The 20,596-nt window shown below is 39.0% G+C and overlaps 1 protein-coding gene across 5 annotated transcripts in view; it reads left to right on the forward strand.

Annotated features, from left to right (window-relative positions):
* The window catches only part of RNF144A (ring finger protein 144A), a 61,707-nt gene extending 42,572 nt beyond the window's left edge, over positions 1-19,135 (forward strand). For all 5 annotated transcript variants that reach the window (XM_068678534.1, XM_068678536.1, XM_068678535.1 and 2 more), the window contains 6 exons: positions 7,007-7,111; positions 7,312-7,372; positions 8,365-8,572; positions 10,247-10,394; positions 11,603-11,692; positions 14,529-19,135. In XM_068678534.1, the coding sequence (XP_068534635.1) occupies positions 7,007-7,111; positions 7,312-7,372; positions 8,365-8,572; positions 10,247-10,394; positions 11,603-11,692; positions 14,529-14,660 (744 nt within the window). In that variant the 3' untranslated portion in view covers positions 14,661-19,135. The remainder of the gene's footprint in view (positions 1-7,006; positions 7,112-7,311; positions 7,373-8,364; positions 8,573-10,246; positions 10,395-11,602; positions 11,693-14,528) is intronic.
* Positions 19,136-20,596: the final 1,461 nt, after the last annotated feature.

A 20,596-nucleotide genomic window follows, 5' to 3' on the forward strand; every position in this document is an offset into this window, starting at 1 on the left:
TCTTTGAAAGTAAATTCTTGGCTCTTAGAAAATGTCTAGGGAAGTGGTAATGATCTACTGAAGTTCAAAGTAGAATCTCAAACATTAGACATCTGTCTAGTGTACATCTGTCTCAGATCTAGATGGTTTGTGAGGTTGTGTATAGATTGTGTTCTTGGATTTGGTCAGTAATAGCTGACAGTATATCTAATAAATAGGAAAAAAAAAGACTCCAACCATTGAGTGTATGCCTCAGATCTTTGTGATTTAGTGTGCGTAGATGTCTTTCAGTAAATCACTTATCAACCAAATGGGATTAAGGTGGTACTAAAAAGCCAGATTGTAGATTTGCAGTGGAGAATTGTGCACAGGGGAACAACAGTGCAAGAGTATTTTGAAGCTGAGCCTGTGATTAAATAGGAATAGAGCTGAGCAGGATTATAACTACTGCTTTACAGGAGGAAAAAAAAAAAAAAAAGACTTCATAGTAGGTTGGGAAGAAGCTTAAAAGCTCTCCAAGAAACCTACCACTTTTTCTTCCCTCACATGTTTTCTTTTCTAAGTATACTACTGAAATTTGGTGAAGTGTTTTTCTCTTTCCATAAAACACTGATTGAAAGCACCAGATAACCATTCCTGTTCCTTTTAGAAGGATGTATACAAATACTAAGGAAAGTAGCATGTAGCAGTAATAGATGGCTACAGGAATTCCTACTCTTCAGGAATATGAAAGCCTCAGGCTCAAAAACCCTAAGCTATCATCCTTTCTTCCTCTCCAGAGACTACCCAGCTGTAGGCTGTTTATTTTAGAGGACTTTTTCTTCTTGAAACCGTTCAGCTTTGCTTTCTAGAAAGACTTTCCACTTAGACAGTTTTCTTTGGGGTAAAGCTCTCCTGTCCAGAGTGCACTTGCTGTTGAGATAAAGGGAATGGTACTGATACTCTAAGGGTATTGGCTGCCATCTGAGATATAGATACCCAAATTCTTCTTGATTTCTTTTTTTTTTTTTTTTTTTTTTTGTAGCAAGAGATACTCATTCACTCATATGCATGCTACCCCTTCCTGTCCCCAGTAGAGGTTATTTGCACATTGCATCTCTATTTACTAGTTTAGTCCAAAGCTAAAAACTAGTATTGCATCACATTACCCCTGAAGACTTGCTCTGTGTCTGCCAGTATAAATACCTGTTCACCAGACAGACTGCGGAATTAGCTTAGTGGAATTAGCACAGAGCAGTGAAATAACCTTGGTATTGTGCTGTCTTCCAACAAGAAAAGAGACAGCCTTCTCTGTATTCATTTATGATCAACGTAAAGAAGAAATCCTGGAATGCAGAACATAACATTTTTAAATACTTACAAAAGTAGTTGTTGCAGTGTATTTTCTCACATTTCTTATGCATCGTTATACGTTCATCATGTGGATTTTTAATTTTGGTTTAGTAGATTTTGAGCACAAAAACATTTGTAGCTACAAAACAGGGCTTTTCACTCAGTATTCTTTCACGTTTCCTTCTTTCCTAGAATGTTAGACAAAAAGGAATGATCACATTCATCTAGCCTGATGTCATTTGTAATGTAAACCATAAAATACCAGCCAGCGTTTCCTGTCTCTTCCTGTGGTTGAATGCAAGTTTACATAAATATATAAATATGTGTGCATATATGTACATATATTTAGAGAAGTTCATCTAATCCTGTTTTAGAGGTGATAAACAATTTGCTGAACTCTTAGTAATTTTAGTAATTACTAACTCTACATGTTAATAATCATCTTACTTGGAAACATTTTCTTATTCAGAATAAACTTTCTTCCCCGTATTATTTTCCATTTCCCGTACTTGCATTGAAATTTAGGACAACTAATCTTAGAATCAGAATTTCTGCTTTAAAAAATAGTAACCTCCAGTGTTAGAGAAAGCATGTCAGCCCTTACTTGTGTCTCTGAAGTGGGATTGCAAAACTAGTGATTGTCAGCCCAAGATGAAGGATTATTTTCCTGGCTAATATCTGTGAAAAATAGTAAGTGCTTTTATCCAACTTTAATATTAAACTTTTACCAAGTGTTTTGCAAGATTTTTTTAAGGACATAGTGTACACTAGGTTTCTTTCCTTTTATTTTATTTTATTATTTTATTTTATTTTTATTTCCCTTCAATTTTATCAGTAGATCTTGATTTTTGTTGTTGTTGTTGTTTTTGTTTCTTTTAAATGTGTTACCAATATCAGCATACAGCATTTTTTGTGAAGTGCATGTTTCATTTTGGGATGGGCTGTCTTAGTGCCAGCACTAAAATACATTTAAAGCTTTAAGAAATAAATCAAATGATATGGTGATAATATATTTGGCTCTGCAGTCCTGTCATGCTTTTTGGCCTTTCCAAATCCATTGACTTATTTATAAAATTTCCCATATGATTTGGCACTTGCATCTGCAGCATTAGCGTAGTCAGAAATATGCATTTTGAGAAAATCCACCTAGCAGCTGTTAAGAAAATAATACAGGATAATCTTTTTGCCTGCCTAACTCTCAAATAAAAAATGACATCTCGAAAAGACATTTTTTGTTTCCTACGATATTAGCAATAACATGTTCTTGACAGCAAACTTGTTACAACTTATCCAAAAAAAAATATACTCTTCTATTTCAAAAAAATGAAATTGTTCACCAAAAATATCTTCAATTCTTTCTGATTTCATGCATTCTGTATTGCAAACCAAGGCCTTCTCAGTGAACGTGTTTTTTCTGCCAAAGTAGATGGTGCACAAATGGTGCCCCATGTGGAAAAAAATGGAAGTAAGATTCCTTATAATGAATTATGGTGTCTTGAGTTTGGTTTTTCAGGTGTCAAAAAAAAAGTAAGTTAAAGCATCTTCATCAGAAATAGACACAACTGTTTAGCAATTCTTCTAAAAGAAAGTCAAGACATTTTAATTCTTTACATTGAGATTTTGTTATCTTCTGCACAGGTTTGTTAGAGTTAAATACAGCAGAGTAAGATCATTTGTTGAGGTTTGGAAGTTAGGCAAAAAGTAATGGTTTTGATTCTTGTAGGGTGCTTTGATCTTTCTAGCATTAGACAAAAAGACGTTCAGCTCTAAAGCAACAGCACATCAATTATGATTGTTTCTTTCTGAGCGGTGCAGTCCTTGATGTACAACGGTTGTAAGGACAATTCATTGTGCACAGCTTTAAATATCAGGCTATATTGACAACTTTAGAAGGGAAGTTGTTCAATTAACCATTTATTGCTGAGGCAAATAAAAATAAGGAACACAAAAGGAGTGTGCAGGCATAGCGAAAAATACAGGTGTAATGCTGAGGGGAGCTAACCAGGCTGCTCTTGACTGATCTTGAACTGTTTGGCAGCAACTGGGGCATGAGACAGGTCTTGATGTGCAATATGTCGTGCAATGGCTTGCTTTCTTTTGCCTGAGGAATGTTGCAAAAATTATATGGTAATGTAATGGTAATATTTTCATGATAGTTTATTACTGTATTATAGCACGGTTTCCCAGGGCTCCATTTTAGGGCAAATTCTCTTAGAACCATAGAATCATTTAGGTTGGAAAAGAGCTCTAAGATCATTTGGTCCAGCCTTTTAACCTAGCACTGCCACACAAAGTTGCACCATTAAACCTAAGCACTACATCTACACATTTTTGAAGACCTCAAAAGATAGGTAGACTCAACTACTTCCCTGGGCAGCCTGTTGCAGTACTTGACAACCCCTTTCAGTGAATAATTTTTTTCCTAAACGTCCCCTGGTGCAATTTAAGGCTATTTCCTCTTGTGTTGTCTCCCAAGCACTTGAGGCTTGGGAGAAGAGACTCATCCCCACCTTGCTACAACCTCCTTTAAAGTAATTCTAGAGTGAGAAAACATCCTCAGTGTTTCCATAAATGACTTGAGTGTAGGACTAGAAGGTGTTTTGAGTAAGTTTGCAGATGATACTAAATTGAGAGGAGCTGTTGACTCCATCAAGGATGGAGAGGCCTTGCAGAGAGATCAAGACAAATTAGGGAGCTGGGCAATCAGCAACAATTTGAAGTATAACGGGAGCAAGTGCTGGATTCTGCACCTGGGAAGGGGTAACCCTGGCTGTAAGTACAGAATGGGGGATGAGAGGCTGGAGATCACCCCCCACAGAAAGGGATTTGGGGGTTTTGTTTGACAGCAAGTTGAACATGAGTCAACAGTGTGCCGTGGCAGCCAGGAGAGCCTGCTGTACCCTGGTGTACATCAGGCACAGCATTGCTAGCGTGTCCATTAAAGAAAGGCTAAAGATGTGTATTAGGTTTATAAGAGTCAATGTGCAAAATGAAGATATCTTGCTCTCTTTTTCCTACTTCACCCACTGCATTTCTAATTTGAGCTCTTGTTTTCTATTAGGATATCTTCCCCTAATATGGGACCACTAAAAGCAGGGTAGAAAATGAAAAACAGTTTGTCACCTTTTTATGTAAAATATTTGTCTTTTAAAAAATTTTGCATTGTGTAACTGGGCACCTAATCTTACTGTGGTGTTTTGCTTGCATACTGGAACATCTTGTGTCCACTCTCAAGCCATGGGTAGCCTTCAAACTCCCTTGCAAGCATCCTGGATTACTGCTTTTCAACACACACACAAAAATTTCTGTAGTGGGGAAGGCTAGAGTGGACAGAATATTTAATCCTCTACCTAATTTACAATGTTGTTTCATGGCCTCAAGACAGCATCTTTATTCCCAGAAAGCATAGCATCAGAAGTGCACTTCAGCTGGGTTTATTTTAAGCATACAAGGGCCAGTGCCACGTCAGTGGAAAGGGAAGGTATTGAGCACTGCTTGTGGCAGGGATGAACTGTATCATTCCTTGGAAGACTTGAGGAAAAAGAAACAAATCGAATGGGCTTTGGCAATGCTCCCAAACAGGCCGAGGAAGAGAATTAACCACATTAATGATTAATGATAGCAAAGCTCATTCAGCTTGAAAAGTACTTTCTATAAGTGCTAAGTGCTGGCATTAAAAATGTATGCACTTTCACTTTAATCTACACTTGGCTTGAAAATGGAGGGGAAAGGGAAGAGCCAGCAGTGTCATTATGGCAGTGCTAATAACCTTGCTACAGCTGAAATCACAGCCTGCCAAGGCACGCAACCTCCGGCCTAGTTCTTACGGAGCTCAGCCGGCTGTCGTTGCTGCTACTCGTCCTCTTGAGCCGCTCCACCACCCACCCTGCAGGGCTCTAAGGGACAGGTTGGAAACCTTCTGCAAGATAAGCATCTGCTAAGTGAACTGTTATCTTCGTTAAATTCTTGCTGATAAAGAAGATGTATCCCATAATCCATCACATAGGGATTTCTTTATGCATACAAAACATTTAAAGGTACTGATTATCCAGTCTATTTTTCTTTTCCAAGAAATAGTCCTGTCGTCTCTGGTGAGAGGGAGATGCTGGGAAGGGGAATCTGACAGAAATGATTTGGAGGCTATCAAGGCAGTGGCAGGTTGTCACCAGCAAAGCTGTGTACCACAGCAGCAGAAATTATGCAGGTAGAAAGTGAAGTTTTTGCTGCAATCAAGCTGTAAGAAGTAACATCCAAAATAAAGCGTCAAGGTACGTTATAGGTTCTCTGAAAGAAGCAGAAAAGATGTAGTGAGAGGCAGAAGTGAAAATAAAGAGAATGAGTGAGCAGAGTGAAAGTCTGGACCGTGGCAACTGCAAGCCACCTGCAAGGGTTAGGCTGGAAGTGTGCTTGTTGGCAGGCCTGGTTGGTGGCATGGTTGGAGAAAGAGGTGACTGTGCTCTGGACTCTCATGAGGCACACTGGACTCAGTGAGGATGAAGCAGTCCTTTGACTTCCCAGGCTGATAGCAGGCTGCTGGCTGCATTTCTTTTAAAAGAGTAGTCTGGAGATGCTATTTGAAGTCCCCGTTCTTCCTGCTTGCTGCAAATGTGCAATTCCTCTCGCCTCCCACCCATCTGTATGCTGAGCTTGTTTTGTTTCTTCATTTTGCTTTGCTGTTGGTCTATCTTCAGTGCATATCCCACAAATCTGGTAACAGGGAGTTGGGGATCTGCTTTCTGTATTTGTCCGTAGTTTGCCATTGCCAACTGAGCTCATGAGGTCACCAACGTAGGGCAGCCCACCTGATGGGAGCAGACCCTCATTTGCTCTTTCTGTGTAATGTCAGGCTGGTCGAAGCTGTGGGGCATCTGCAGAGGAAAGCGTTTCTCTCTGTACATCTTTCCCCTTTCCTCCCCAGCAGACACCTGCGTGGTAACTCTCAACTTGATGTGGGAAGTATGGAGGTGGAGAGGGGTGGTGTTAAATCTTCAGGACTATTTTTCTAAAATATCCACTTGCCCTCTCTCTTGTCAACGTTCATGCTGTGTGCCACTGTGTCAAGATGCCACGTTTTCACTTATTAGGTGAAATACCGTGGTTGCTAGGAGAGAGAAGTATTAGTATTACCAATAGTTATTATTCAGTCCCCATGGAAACTGTAGTTCTTCTGGGAGTCCTAATTCTCACATCCCTGCTTCCTATGGAAAAGATACATCTTTAACCATGAAGTTTGGATAGTTATTTTCTAGAAATAGAAAGCAAGATACACTCCATTTTGCTCTCTGTATGCTTGACAGATGTCTGTCTCTGGGTAGTTTCTGCTTACTAAGCTGTGTTGTGGTTTCCAGTCACATATGAAGATTTTCAGAATGTGGTTTTTCCTTTTTTTTTTTTCCTTTTTTTTCTTAGATCCCTCTTTTATTTGTCCTTCTCACCATTATTGCTATTTTTCTTTTATATACTGCATATTTTAAATTGAGAAAGTGTTATTTGATGAGGAAGTGAACTTGTTATTTTCTATTTGAGAGTATAACCACAGCACAGTCTGTGTGCACAGACCATGGTAGTAAAAGGGGCACAGCAGTATGTTTTGCAAAGAAGTTTGAATTCCTCAGATTTCCAGAGGAAAAGTGTTAAAACATTGAGTGGTTTATTCCTGATGGAATAGTTAAGTCAGTCTTTGGCTCTCCTACAGTGCCTAAAACAGTATGTGGAACTTCTGATCAAAGAAGGTCTAGAAACAGCAATCAGCTGCCCTGATGCCGCTTGCCCAAAGCGAGGTCATCTGCAAGAAAATGAGGTATGTTTTTACTTTAAATTGTTCATTTTTTATTTTCCTTTCCATAACGTTTAAATGTGTCTTGCTCTGTATGTTACAAATGTCATTGTTGCCAGCATGCCTTTTTAATAGTTCTATAAAGGTCAAACATTTTGTCTCCATTTGCTGAAAATACCCTTGCTGTTCTTAATTGGAAATTTGTTTTTTCCTTTCTTCAACAGATTGAGTGTATGGTTGCCTCAGAAATAATGCAGAGGTATAAGAAGCTACAGTTTGAAAGAGGTAATATATGTAACGCTATCCACTACAAGGCTGTGGGAATGGTATCACTCTTCAGTGATCCCAGAATCAGAATCTGGTTCTGTACAAGTTCATGCACTAGTATTGTGCATTAATTGGTCATCAGAAAACATAAATAAATAAATAGTTTCTGCTTTTGTTGGCACGATACCCGTTGCAACATTCTGGGAATAAACTAAGGAAAGAAAATTACTATGTATTATATTGCTCTATAACTAAGGGAGGGAGTGACTTCTATTTAGGGCATTACTGTCTGCGTTGAGTCTCAGTACTGTAGGGGCTGGCAAGGTAAAGTGGCCTTTTTTATTGAGCCACCAATATCTCTCGTGCTAGAATCTAGTGCAGAATTATTAGGCAGTTGTGTATGCAACAAGAGCATGAACCTTATTTTTTATGAGCATGTAAGCTGACTGGATGCCTCGGGTTATATGAAACTGCATGGAGTTCTGTAAAGAAGGCACAGTATGTGTGGCCATAGAGAACTTAGAGTAAGGCTTTTGCTGAAGGAAGGACCTAGCCAAGAGACCACTAAAGTCAGTGGTAGGTTTCTCTTGACTTTGGTGGACTTTGAAATATGAATTGACATACCAATAAGCAGTCTCCAAGAGAGGGATGAAACTGGGTAACAGTTTAACACTGTTGGTAATCATGTGGTTGTAGTAGCGCAGAGAACACCTTGAAATACTGGGCAAGGCACTGCAAAAAAATGCCATGTCTCATTCTCAGAACAACATTCTTTAGCTCAGTGAATGGAAGTGAATAATGAATCCAGATGCTATAAAGTCACTTTACTTTGGTTCCTGTTTGCAAAGCAGGCCAGGTTTATGTCTAAGTGGGTAGCATAAATTAAAAGGGTTCCTTTGGAAATGTGCATCTTCAAATGCCCTGCCAGTCAACCTCAGCTAGAATACATTGTTATGGAAGGTTGGTCTTGTAACTGTCTTTGAGTGCTGTTCTTTTATATCCCTTTACAGAAGTGCTTTTGGATCCATGTCGGACTTGGTGTCCATCCTCTACTTGCCAGGCAGTTTGCCAGCTCCAGGAATCAAGCCCACAGGACCCCCAGCTGGTCCAGTGCAAAGCCTGCGACATTGAGTTCTGCTCTGCTTGCAAATCTAATTGGCATCCAGGTCAAGGCTGTCAGGAGAACATGCCAATCTCTTTTCTTCCAGGAGAAACAAGGTAGAGTATTTCAAAACATCAGGTATTTAGAAACAAAACACTGAATATTTGAACAAACATGAATATGAATAGTAAAGAAGCACTTTCCAGACACTTTGTTTTTAAGCAGTTTTCTTCACCTAATCATTCTCCTTCCTTTAATGCTGTATTCCAAAAATGGATAGCCCTCAGCAGCCTCACCCCCTTGTCACCATTCCCAGCAAAGCACAAAATAGCTGCTCTATCAGCAGTCCTTTTGCCCTAGTGGGAAAAATTTGATATCTACCCAGCTCATGATCTTCACAGTTCTCATTGTTGCTGCTGTTCTGAACAGTAATGAGTGTTGGTAGCATCATGACAGACAGTGATTTTTAGGATACCCTGTCGATCATCTGAATTGGTGTACATCAGAACAGTGATCTTAAGTTCTTTTTAAGGCCACAATGAAAGAACTGTGAGCCATTTCCACCAGCATACTGCAGAAAGGCCATTGTGCAGATTTTCCACCTAATGTTTGGTCTTCATCAAAGATTGTAAAGCAGTTCAAACCTTGGACTTAGCAGTTCATTTCAACTTTTGCTGTAACAGATGACTAGCTAGGATGCTATAAGTTCCCACTTAAATATTTTAATTTTTGTATGTGCTTTTTGTGTGTGCTTGATCGGAACTGAATCTAACTGAACTACATTGAAAGATAGAAGACTTGATCTATTTTCGTTAGTGGTTCTTTGCTTTTAGTTCATGCTTCGGTTTTTACTTTGAGGGTTTTTCCTAGTATTCTGGAGCAAAATGTTCCAGTAGCTATTTGTGCTGCATGCATTTGGAGTTTCATCTATGGTTTATGTATTCAAAGCATTTTTCTGTGATATGTTTTCCCCTAGTGTGACTAACAAGAGTATGTCCTTTTATCCAGCCAACATGGTAATCAGTGGAGGGTCAGTCCTGTTTTTCAGCAAATTGTCGATACCCTACCAGTCACTCTTGTATCTCCCACTGGCAGTGGCTGCAGGAAGCAGCACATTTTAGTTGTTGCCATACATAAAGGCTCTGCAGGTTAGAAAGACACTGAAGGGAAATAAATATTTTTCCACTGTTTCCTCTGTGTTTTTTCCACTATTTGAAGGGACATCCTACAGTTTTGCATAGTGCTACAAGACAACAAGAGGTGGTGCTGACCCTAACTCATGAACTGTGATTCATTAGGGCAGTTTTAAAGATGAAGAGATAAGCTTTGAAACAACATGATGTCTCAAAAACTTCATGTTTCTTTCTCAAGACAGCAGAGACATGAGATACCAAGTTTTTTTGAAACACCTTTTAGTACTTAAAGAGGGGTTATAAAAACTATGGAGAGTGACTTTGTATATGGGCAGGTAGTGATAGGACAAGGGGTGGTGTTTTTAAACTAAAAGAGGTTAGATTTAGATTAAATGTTAGGAGGAAATTCTTTACCCAGAGGGTGGTGATGTCCCACCCCTGGAGGTGTTCAAAGCCAGGCTGGATGGGGCTTTGATCAACCTCATCTAGTGGAAGGTGTCCCTGCCCGTGCATGGCAGGGTTATCATTAAGGTCACTTCCAACTGAAACCATTCTATGATACGAATGAAAAAGTAGGCATATTGTCAGCGCAGTCCTTAGAAGTTCTCTAAACTGACATGGCCGCACATCCTGTGAATTCTCCACTCTCTCCCACAGTTCAGGTTTTAAAATGGAAGAAGACGATGCTCCAATCAAGCGCTGTCCAAAGTGTAAAGTTTACATTGAACGAGATGAAGGCTGTGCCCAAATGATGTGTAAGAACTGCAAGCATGCCTTTTGCTGGTACTGTCTGGAATCTCTCGATGTGAGTAAATGCAGTACACTGGGTTTCAGAAGTTTAGAATTTTGTGGTTTTGCTATCCAACTGTCTCATCAATTAATCCTAGGATTTGTATATTCCATTTTATTTGGCCTGTGTGATCTTAGCATTTTTACCTGCATGAGCCAGAAAATAATTATTATAAAGCAAAATTTTGTGAAAACGTTTTGTTTTCAGTTTTTACATAGCATCTATCACGATGTTTTATTTTGCTTTTTTTTTTTTTTTTTAAATAATACCTACTTAGTACTGACTTTTCAGTGTTTCCCTTCTTGAAGGAGTTACAGGATGAGTATCAATGTTCTTAGTTCCGTGGAAATTTGAGACAAAAACTAGATTTGGTGCATCACCATGCAGGGGGCTAACAGTCAGATTTTTTACTACTCGTTTCTACGGGACAAGAAATAGATCTTACGTATCAAAAAGAATGCAATGTTTTCCTAACACCAGAAATTTGTCAGTGTATAAGCCACAATTGTCATGTGTTTATAATTTTTTAAATCTGCCAGTTATTGTGCTCGAGAATCAGAGTATATACAATATATAACATCTGTTTCCATGTCATCCGTTTTATTTTGTAGCATTGTTAACAATAACAAAGGAAATGTTTTAGGTTCCCCAAAGCTACTCAGAGTATTCAACTCCTGTGGTTGTCCCATTTGAATGCTTTACAATCCTAAACAATGCTTAACAATCCTAAAGTTACAATCTTCTCACGTGCTCAGCTAAAAGGTAGTGTTCCCTTGGTACATGGCCTGCTATGTTGGCTGTTTTTTTTTTTTTCTGGAGGATGGCAGGACAGATTGGGGAATGATTTCTCAAAAATCTATATTAACCATACTTATATTTTTCAACTAATAAAACGAACCAAGTTTGGAAAGCCTGTGATAGAAATATTATCCTTTGCTCTTTCTATTTGTGTCTGTAGTATATGCTGTGGGCAGTTTATCTTCTTGGACCCTCTTGCTCACCTCCGTGCTACCATTTAAATATTCACGTTCAGAGCCTTTGAGAGAAGAGATTCCTTACAGACATATAACACTTCCTAAACAAACCTGTTTGTGAAGACATTTAACTGTAAACAAAGCACTTCGGGAAGGTTGGATCTGGCCATATCCACTTTACCAATGTTTTGTTCTCCTGGTTGTTTTTACTTCTCTTTATTGTCTACCTTTCCATTTAATATTTTGTAGGATGACTTTCTCCTCATACATTATGACAAAGGACCTTGTCGAAATAAGCTGGGACACTCCAGGGCATCTGTTATCTGGCACAGAACACAGGTAAAGCTCAGATCTCTAAAAGCTCTGTGTGACTTGACAGAGAAACAATACTGTGATAATGCCTTCCTTTGCCTTACTCATTTTAACAATGAGTAAAGTTTTGTGCTGAATGGTAGCTAATGTCTATAGCAGGTTTAAAGAGGACTATAGCTTGGACAAAAAGTTTTGGAGTGAGAAGACTCACTCATGTGGGTCTGGACAAACAGGTAAAATGAAGTGAAATTAGAAGGATCGTAGCCCTGTCTCTCTACATACACCCCTGGATGCCTCTGCTGTGGGCTGGGTGTTGCTTGGCTTAGGCAATAGTATGGTAGAAAGTGTATGGGTACGTAAGCTTTCTTTGTAATATGAATTACAAAGTACCTGTAATATGAAGGGATTCATCTGATTTTGGAATCAGTTCTTGGCCACAGTAGTTGATACAAATATGTTTGAAAGACAGAATGCGTGATATTCTGGTCATTGTTGAGAAAGAAAGTGATAATTCTCTTCCAACAAGGGTATAATTCTGCTAAACCTACTAAAGCCAATTCAACATTACATTCATTTTCCTAAGTTAAATTTTTGAGTACTTATGCAAGGCAAGTTGAGATTAGCCTTTGGTTTGTTGTTTGTGGATTAAAAACATATGTACAACATTATTTTATATAATAGATACGTATTATTTATATTTGTTTGGGCCAGAAGGAGTGGCTTGATGCTGCACAGAGCTGCAACTTCTTTAGAAACAACTAAACCAAGTGGAAAATGAGTAACACTCAGCAAATAACCTACTGTTAAAGCAAACAAACAACAAGAAAACCACAAAACAAACAAACAAAAAAGTAAAGTGAAACCTAGTTAAGTCTTTAGTGCCGTTTTGAAGTTGAAATTGAAGGTGTAAATAGGCATTTTATAAATGTTAGCAGTTGCCAGTCCAGCCCACTGAATTGGTATATAAGAGCGTACTGTCTCCAGAAAGTAGCATGAGGACAGTTACAGCTCTCAGTTTGTAAAGGAGATGAGAATTCAGCTTCATTTTATGTCTATAGCAAATGAATGCAGAGATTAGTAAGTGGAAGTTGCATCAGATTGTCAGCACCTCCAAAAGAAGAATGAGTAATGCATGCCACTGAAGCTGGAAAAGAAATTGTTCTTGGCAAGAGATAAAATTGTTAGGGCAAGGAAGTTTGACCTCTTTATCCCTAGACAGAGAAAAGCTAAAAGCAAAAATTTGGCGTAACTGAGGCAGTCTAAATGCAAGAGCTCCCCTCTTCGCTGTGACTGCTGTCCCACAGCGCCATCTCCTGCAGCCAGCGCTTCATGTCAGGTCCTCGCTCCAAAAATCCTCGCCTAGTGGAATTGTAAAAGAAGAAATACGTGGTAATCATAAAGAGAAATGGTCCGTGGCGGACAAAAGTACTCGTAAATCATTCCTTCTATTCCAAGGCAAATTACACATTTGCCAGCTAGTTGAAGCGGTATATCTAGCACTGGCTAGAAGAATTCTTAATGAGTGCTGTGCTCTAATTTCATTTTGCCTTCTGTTGTGAGGTTTTGCTGGCAGATTAGCATTCCACTCCTGCATCCATTATTAAAAATTATTCACAGACATTCTTATGTGAATAAATCTAAGTGATTTTTTCAAATAATTTGCAGACATATTATTATGAAATTACTATTACAGCTGCCTATGGCAAACGGGAAAACTTCTTCAGGCAATGACCCTCAACTTGATTTTTTGTGAACAATTTTCCAAATTAAACCCTGTAGAAACTAACAGTTTGGCACAATATCAGGATGGGTAGATCTGAGGTCCTCTGCCCCTCCTGGGAGGAAGGTGATCAATAAATGTAGGTGAAAAAACAAATGTTTTTAGATAGAGTTAGTCATATCCCCTTAAACAGCAGAATTAGCTCAAGGCTGAATGTAAAATAAATAAAATAAAAATGCTATATGCAAAGTTTTCCTTTAGTCCATAGTTTTTTTAATCTCTGGCTGAGATTCTCAAGCTTCTGTTTTTGTTGGTGGGAAGAAGATTGTGGGAATCTTCATGGGTTCTCTGTGAACAATGCCAGAACATGGGCAGCTGCTTTTTGGAGCTTTCTCCATCAGAAAGGAAAGCACCTGAAGTGGGAGTTTGTCTTGTAGTCTTGATCCTGATATTTAATATTTAGGTTTGATCAAGAAAGAAGTACCTAGTGAACTGTTTTCATTAGTTGTTCCAGATACAACAAAACTCAAAATCGCAATAGCTATCTGCCTTATGTTGTATGATGGAACTGAGTTGTACAGCACGGTTCTGATTAGAGCAATGAAACAGGAACATCTCCACACCAATCTCACTCATGCTTGCTGATTTTGGCAGTTGACTGTAGCATATTGCTTTTTACAGATACCTTAAAGGAGGCTGTAGCGAGGTGGGGGTTGGTCTATTCTCCCACATGCCTGGTGACAGGACGAGGGGGAATGGGCTTAAGTTGCGCCAGGGGAGTTTTAGGTTAGATGTTAGGAAGAACTTCTTTACCGAAAGGGTTATTAGACATTGGAACGGGCTGCCCAGGGAAGTGGTGGAGTCACCATCCCTGGAAGTCTTTAAAAGACATTTAGATGTAGAGCTTAGGGATATGGTTTAGTGGGGACTGTTAGCGTTAGGTCAGAGGTTGGACTCGATGATCTTGAGGTCTCTTCCAACCTAGAAATTCTGTGATTCTGTGATATACACATGGGGAAGTCCTGGCTCTGGTGAGGCCAGTGGCAGTTGCTGAGATCCTTTTGAAGGACACTGATGATGTGCTGATTTCAGCAGGATTTAGACAAGTGTTTTCTCTAACAGTTCTATTCCTTTCTGTTTCAGGTGGTAGGAATTTTTGCAGGATTTGGTCTTCTGCTTTTGGTGGCCTCCCCTTTCCTTCTACTTGCTACACCATTTGTTCTGTGCTGCAAGTGCAAATGTAATAAAGGAGATGATGACCCTCTACCTACCTAGACCGAGAGAAGACTGGACTCATCACAACAGACGTTTTGATTTTATTATTACTGTTGATGTTTCCCTCTTGCACTTATGTTGCTGTAGCCTTACTTGCCCCGTTCTGCTTTTTGTTGACTCACAGTCTTGGTTCCAGGAACTGTTGCATAGATCAAATGATAATAGACAAGGAGGGTAATGGAAGGCAAGTTTGGTGCTTCAGGGAGACCATGGACCCAGATGGCTATCTGAAATGAAAAAGTGATACTGCTAAAAGTAATACAAAAGGTTTCTCTAGCCCTCTTGGTGGACTGGGAACTGTGCTGAATGACATCAGCAACACAAGCTAAAAATGCACACCTATCTAAACTTTCTGCATATTTGTTTGCTTCAAAATTCAGTGTCTTATTCCTGTATGTATTTTAAGTTGCCTGTCATTTAAATCAGTTAGTCAGTTTTGTTTGACTTTACCATGTTTATTACTCATGTTTTTGTTAATGCCATCACACCATGTTTTTTAATGCATATTTTTCCAAGTATAACAAAGTCAATAAGGTGCATATAGGCCATCCTATGCCTTTCTTGAAGTTTAAGGAGGGACAGAGGGACAAAGTTGGTCCTGTTGCCTTCCAGGAATTTTTTGAAGTCTTATTAGAAATTTGATTGAAAGTACATTTTTAAAACAAATTGAAGAATCTGTTAGGTTAAGTGGTGACACAAACCTGCTATCTAATCAAGGTTCTTTTAAAAATGCATTGATGGTATTGATTACTGCTGGACCACTAGTTTCTCTGAATTGTTGTTTTTTTGCTGTTGTTTAGGGTTCTGCTACACTTACAGGGCTACATAACTTCTAATCCAGGTATCTTAATCTTTTTATATATATATATATATAACCCTATTTAAACCAAATGTGTAAATAGCTGCGCTATTGAAATATTTTGGAAGTTCAGAATAGCTTGCTTATGTCTTTAGGGCACTTATTTAAAAATACAGGATTAATTTTACTATTTAGAAGATGCTTGGGTTATCAGTGAATCTTTCCTTCTAAGTATAAAAATACATCAAGATCATCATTGTAGTTAATAATAAAAAATGCCTGGAATATTTGTGGACGTTGTAGTTAACATTTAAACTACTTAGGCCATTTTCAGAGTTAATATATGGTGTATGCTGTTAATAACAATACTGTGATGAAACAAGTTTTCATTTGACAAGTAATCAGACTTGATATAATAGTTTTGCAGAATTCAGTGCTGTGTTTCTCCAGGGTAGTAAAGTGTGCTAGTCAACATACTGTTAATCATTGTAGTTTCTCTTTAGTAATATTTTGTTGGAAATCATTTTGCTCTGATTTTAAAGCTGGCAGAAATTTGACTAATAACACCTCTCCACAAAATATGAAGCACCTGAATCAATGTGTATGTCTGTGTTTAATACCAGAGGAAAACCTTCTGAATGGCATGTAGATGGAAGTTTGACTGCATTTTTATCACCATTTATTTCTGTGCTTTATCAAGGTACTGAGGTTGATGAATACATCGAAGCCAGGATAACTTTGCACTGAAAATGCATTAAGACCTTTAAATGCAACTGTTTCTGGCTGCTGTTACAGGCTGGGAATTTGTTTTCATATCTTAAGCATAAGGAAATTACTACTTTTTTTCATTATCTTTTATTTTACACTGTCCATCTGTTAAATAAAAAGACTGTAGGGTGTAATTCTGAAACAGGCCACTGTCTTTTTATGAAACTACACTTGAATTTCTTCTCCCTTTCTTCCAAGTTTAATGGTATCCAAATTTGAAGTATATCTAAGCACAGATCGTAGCTGCAGGAGCTGGACATCACCTGCAATGCACTTATTTGGCTCGATTTTAATGAGTTCAGCCATTATATTGTGAAGGAAAAAGGATAGCATGTTACCAGCAAGTCTGAACTCCTTGGGATGTGTTCAGATTGTTTATGGCAGTGGTTCAAATCTTTACTTGTAACATCTACTTTTTGTTATCATAGTATTTTGAGTATGTCTTCGTTATTAAAAATCGCATAGCTGTTCCAAAATATCTGTAGGAAAGTCTTGGTAATGCATTCGGTTATTGGTTGCAAAGTATTGTGTAAGCCTGGGCTGCCCTGAGTCCCAGCTTCCATCCATTGCAAAAGCAATGAAACAAATGCCTTTCTGTGAAGGACAGCTTCCTGCAAGTAAGCTAGTATGACAGGGTGGGAAAACTTGAGTTACAGTCTTTCATCCTTGGTCCTGTAATTCTGTTTAAATGCAGAAAAAGAAATGGGCAAAGGGACATAAGATTTCCTAGGTTGTTAATGTTCTCTAGTTGGGAGCAGGAAGGAATTTCCTTGTATGTGGCAGTGGCTCTAATGACCAGGTTTACTGGGATGATAGCTGAGGTGCAGCAGGCTGCTAGCAGTAGCTGGAGTGTCCTGTTTTGAGGTTTGTTTTCTACTGTGCCTTTCTTAGAGACAGCCTCTCTGTGGCAATATAGCAAGGCTGAAGATTTCCACGGTATTGTGTGGCCAGTTGATAATCAATGTCAGAAATAATGCATTTCCAGATTTTAAAAAGGGAAAGACAAAAATGTGGACATTTAAAGTTGTATACAATTGATGCTTGCAGTTAACATAATGTGTAATCAGAAAACTGTATTTCTGTTAGCATCTCTCTGTCTCTGATCTCAACATACTTGAATTGCTGGAGATTTTTATGATCTATCTTTTGATTCATCATATCCTGTCTGTTGGGATAGACTATATGCCTACATATATTTACCAAATACCTAGACTTTTCAGGTATGCTAAATATCATTCCGTCTGTGTTCTCGGGGATTTTTTTTTTTATTGTTTTGTTTCCAAAGTAGCATACTTCTGTCAGTGATGCATTGAGTTTGGGGTGTTTTTATGTTACAGCTTTTGTTGACAGTGTGACATTTAATACCCTGAAGTTGAATTGTAAATACATTATTATAAACTCTGACATTTAAACCCCCTGACATGGAGAAGTGAATGTTTGCTTTTCAGCTGAAACTGTTACAACAGCTTTGTCTTTTTAGATTTACACCTGAAAAATAAGATTTACTGCATGATTTTTGTTGCATTTTTATAGCTATATGCTATTGTTTAGTTTGTTTGCATTGTCTTAAATGCTGTTTTTAATGTAGTTTGTGACAGTACATCATTTGCACGTTCCGTTGGGGTGAAATAGCGTCTTGTCTAGTGAGCATGGGACTGGGTGTGGGGTCCAAACTCCAGAAACTTTTAATCTCCCAGACTTGCCATTAGTTGAGCTGAAGTCAGTTCAGAAGAGGGATCAGCAGCACAGCCCTCACTGACTTCAATAGCAGTAGCATTGGGTCTTCCCTACGTGACATTGGGCAGGTCACTTATCTCTTTTTCTCTCGGTGTAGTCATCCTTTAAATGGATGGACCAATGTTCACCTACCTCACAGGAGGGTTGTGAGGACTAATTCATTGGTTTTGAGACCCTTCAAGATTCTCTGACGAAAGACTATATTTAAATGCTTACAGCAGCTTTATGTTAATATTTCAATTTTATTCACATTGGCTTTCATTCTAAAACCTCCTACTACTGACCTTAGCATGCCAAGAATTTGGGATGCTTTTCCTCCACATACCAAGCAGCGTGATCTTTCCTCAAATACTCTGGCTTATGAATTAAACAAAATCCCAAATAAGTACTGAATGGTATAGCTCTCAACTTACAATTGATGTCCTGACATGCAGGAAACACAATCAAAACTAGAGAAAAGCTCTTTTGTTTATGGAAAAAACAAAAATATTCATAAATCAGAGAAAGATGAAGAGCTTTCAATTTAACATTGTTATGGACAGGAAAATAGAAGTGAAGTTTTATGAATTTCATCTGTAGTCTTTTTACTGTAGAGGGATAAATATATTTAATACAGGCAGTTTTCATCCCAGTAAGGTGCAGCATGCATAAAGCTTTGTGCAGGTTTATTTTGGACATTTCACATATAATCTGCAGTCCTGAAGGAAACAGGTAGAATATGGTGGTTGTTGATGATAGTAATATTAAGAACATCAAAAAAAGCCTGCATCAGTGCTTAATTGCTAATGCACTTATACTAAGTAAGGCATGCTGTTTGTGTTTAGAGCCCTGTGGTCTTCATTATTGCTTTGATTTGTGTATCTCTCTTATAAGAATTCCAGGAACATTAGGTACAGGTACGTGGTACAAAACTGAACCTTTCTTGATCATTTTATCATGGATGTATTTTAAACACATGTAGGGTAAGCATGAAGGAGTCATGCATATGTATAAATAATGTATTCGACCAGTGTAAAAATAGTTCTGTTGATGTATTGAAATGTAAGTACATTTTGTGCCACTAACACTGTGATGTATAAAAGAGCTGTTGAATGCCTTTTAATGTTGTGTTTTGTACTTTGAATCATATTGAAGAGTTTAATTTGTAATTTGAATAGATATTTTAAATGAATGTGTCTCCTGTGATTCTTCATAGTAACTTTTCACTGATGTCCCCTAAAGAAAAGTGTTTTTATTATGGTAGGACTGTTTATTCTTATCTGCCTCTCCTTCCTTCAGAGCAAGCACAGCCTGGGAGACCTCCTACCTCACCTCTGGGCATAACTGAGGTTTCTGACACATAGTTGCACACATCAGCCAAGAGAATGAATCTGGGTATCTCTAGAGCTAACTTAACCCACAGCCAGGTCTTTGGTCCAGCTCCTGTTGCAGGGAGTTAGTATAGGTTATACCTGGGTGGATTTCATAGAATCACAAAATGGTTTGGGTTGGAAGGGACCTTAAAGGTCATCTAATTCCAACTCCCCTGCCATGGGCAGGGACTAGGCCGCTAGACCAGGTTGTTCAAAGCCCCAACCAGCTTGGCCTTCAAAACTTCCAGGGATGGGGCATCCACAGCTTCTCTGGGCAACCCGTGCCAGTGCCTCACCACCCTCAGAGTAAAGAGTTTCTTCCTTATACCTAATCTAAATCTACCCTCTTTTATACCCTCTTTAAGTTTAAAGCCATTACTCCTTGTCCTATCACTACACTCCCTGACAAAGAGTCCCTCCCCAGCTTTCCTGTAGACCCCCTTTAGGTACTGGAAAGCCTCTATAAGGTGCTAGAAGCACCTTAGGTTTCCCCGGAGCCTTCTGTTCTCCAGGCTGAGCAATCCCAACTCCCTCAGCCTGTCTTTGTAAGAGAGGTGCTGTATCCCCTTAATCGTCTTTGTGGCCCTCCTCTGGAGTCATTCTAATAGGTCAACATCCTTTTTGTGCTGGGGGCCCCAGAGCTGAAGGCAGTATTCCAGGTGGAGTCTCACGAGGGGAAGAATCACCTACCTCCCTTGACCTGTTGGCCATGCTGCTTTTGACACAGCCCTGAATATGGTTGGCTTTCTGGATTACAGGTGCACATTGACTGCTCATATCGAGCTTCTCATCAACCAGCATCCCCAGGGCCTTCTCATCAGGGCTGCTCTCAATCCATTCTCTGTCCAGCCTGTATTTGTGCTTAGGATTCTGGCCCAGATGTTCTGGACCAAACCACCTTGCACTTGGCCTTGTAGAACTTTAAGAGGTTCACACAGGCCCACCTCTCAAGCCCATCCATGTCCCTCTGGATGCCATCCCTTCCCTTTAGCATGTTGATCACACAGCTTGGTGTCACTGGCAAACTTGCTGAGGGTGTGCTCGATCCCACTGTCCATGTCATTGACAAAGATGTTAAGAAGTGCTTGTCCCAGTACTGACCCCTGAGGATCACCACTTGTTACTGTTCTCCACTTGGGCTTGGAGCTATTGATGCAAGTCTTTGAATGCAACCATCCAGGCAATCCCTTACCCACCAAGTGGTCCATCCATCAGATCCATGAACAATAGAGCATACTTAACCCTGTAACAGTGGGAATTTGTCCTTGTGTTCTTGGTTC

The sequence above is a fragment of the Anas acuta genome, chromosome 3 (assembly GCF_963932015.1).
Source record: "Anas acuta chromosome 3, bAnaAcu1.1, whole genome shotgun sequence".
NCBI classification, from domain to species: domain Eukaryota; kingdom Metazoa; phylum Chordata; class Aves; order Anseriformes; family Anatidae; genus Anas; species Anas acuta.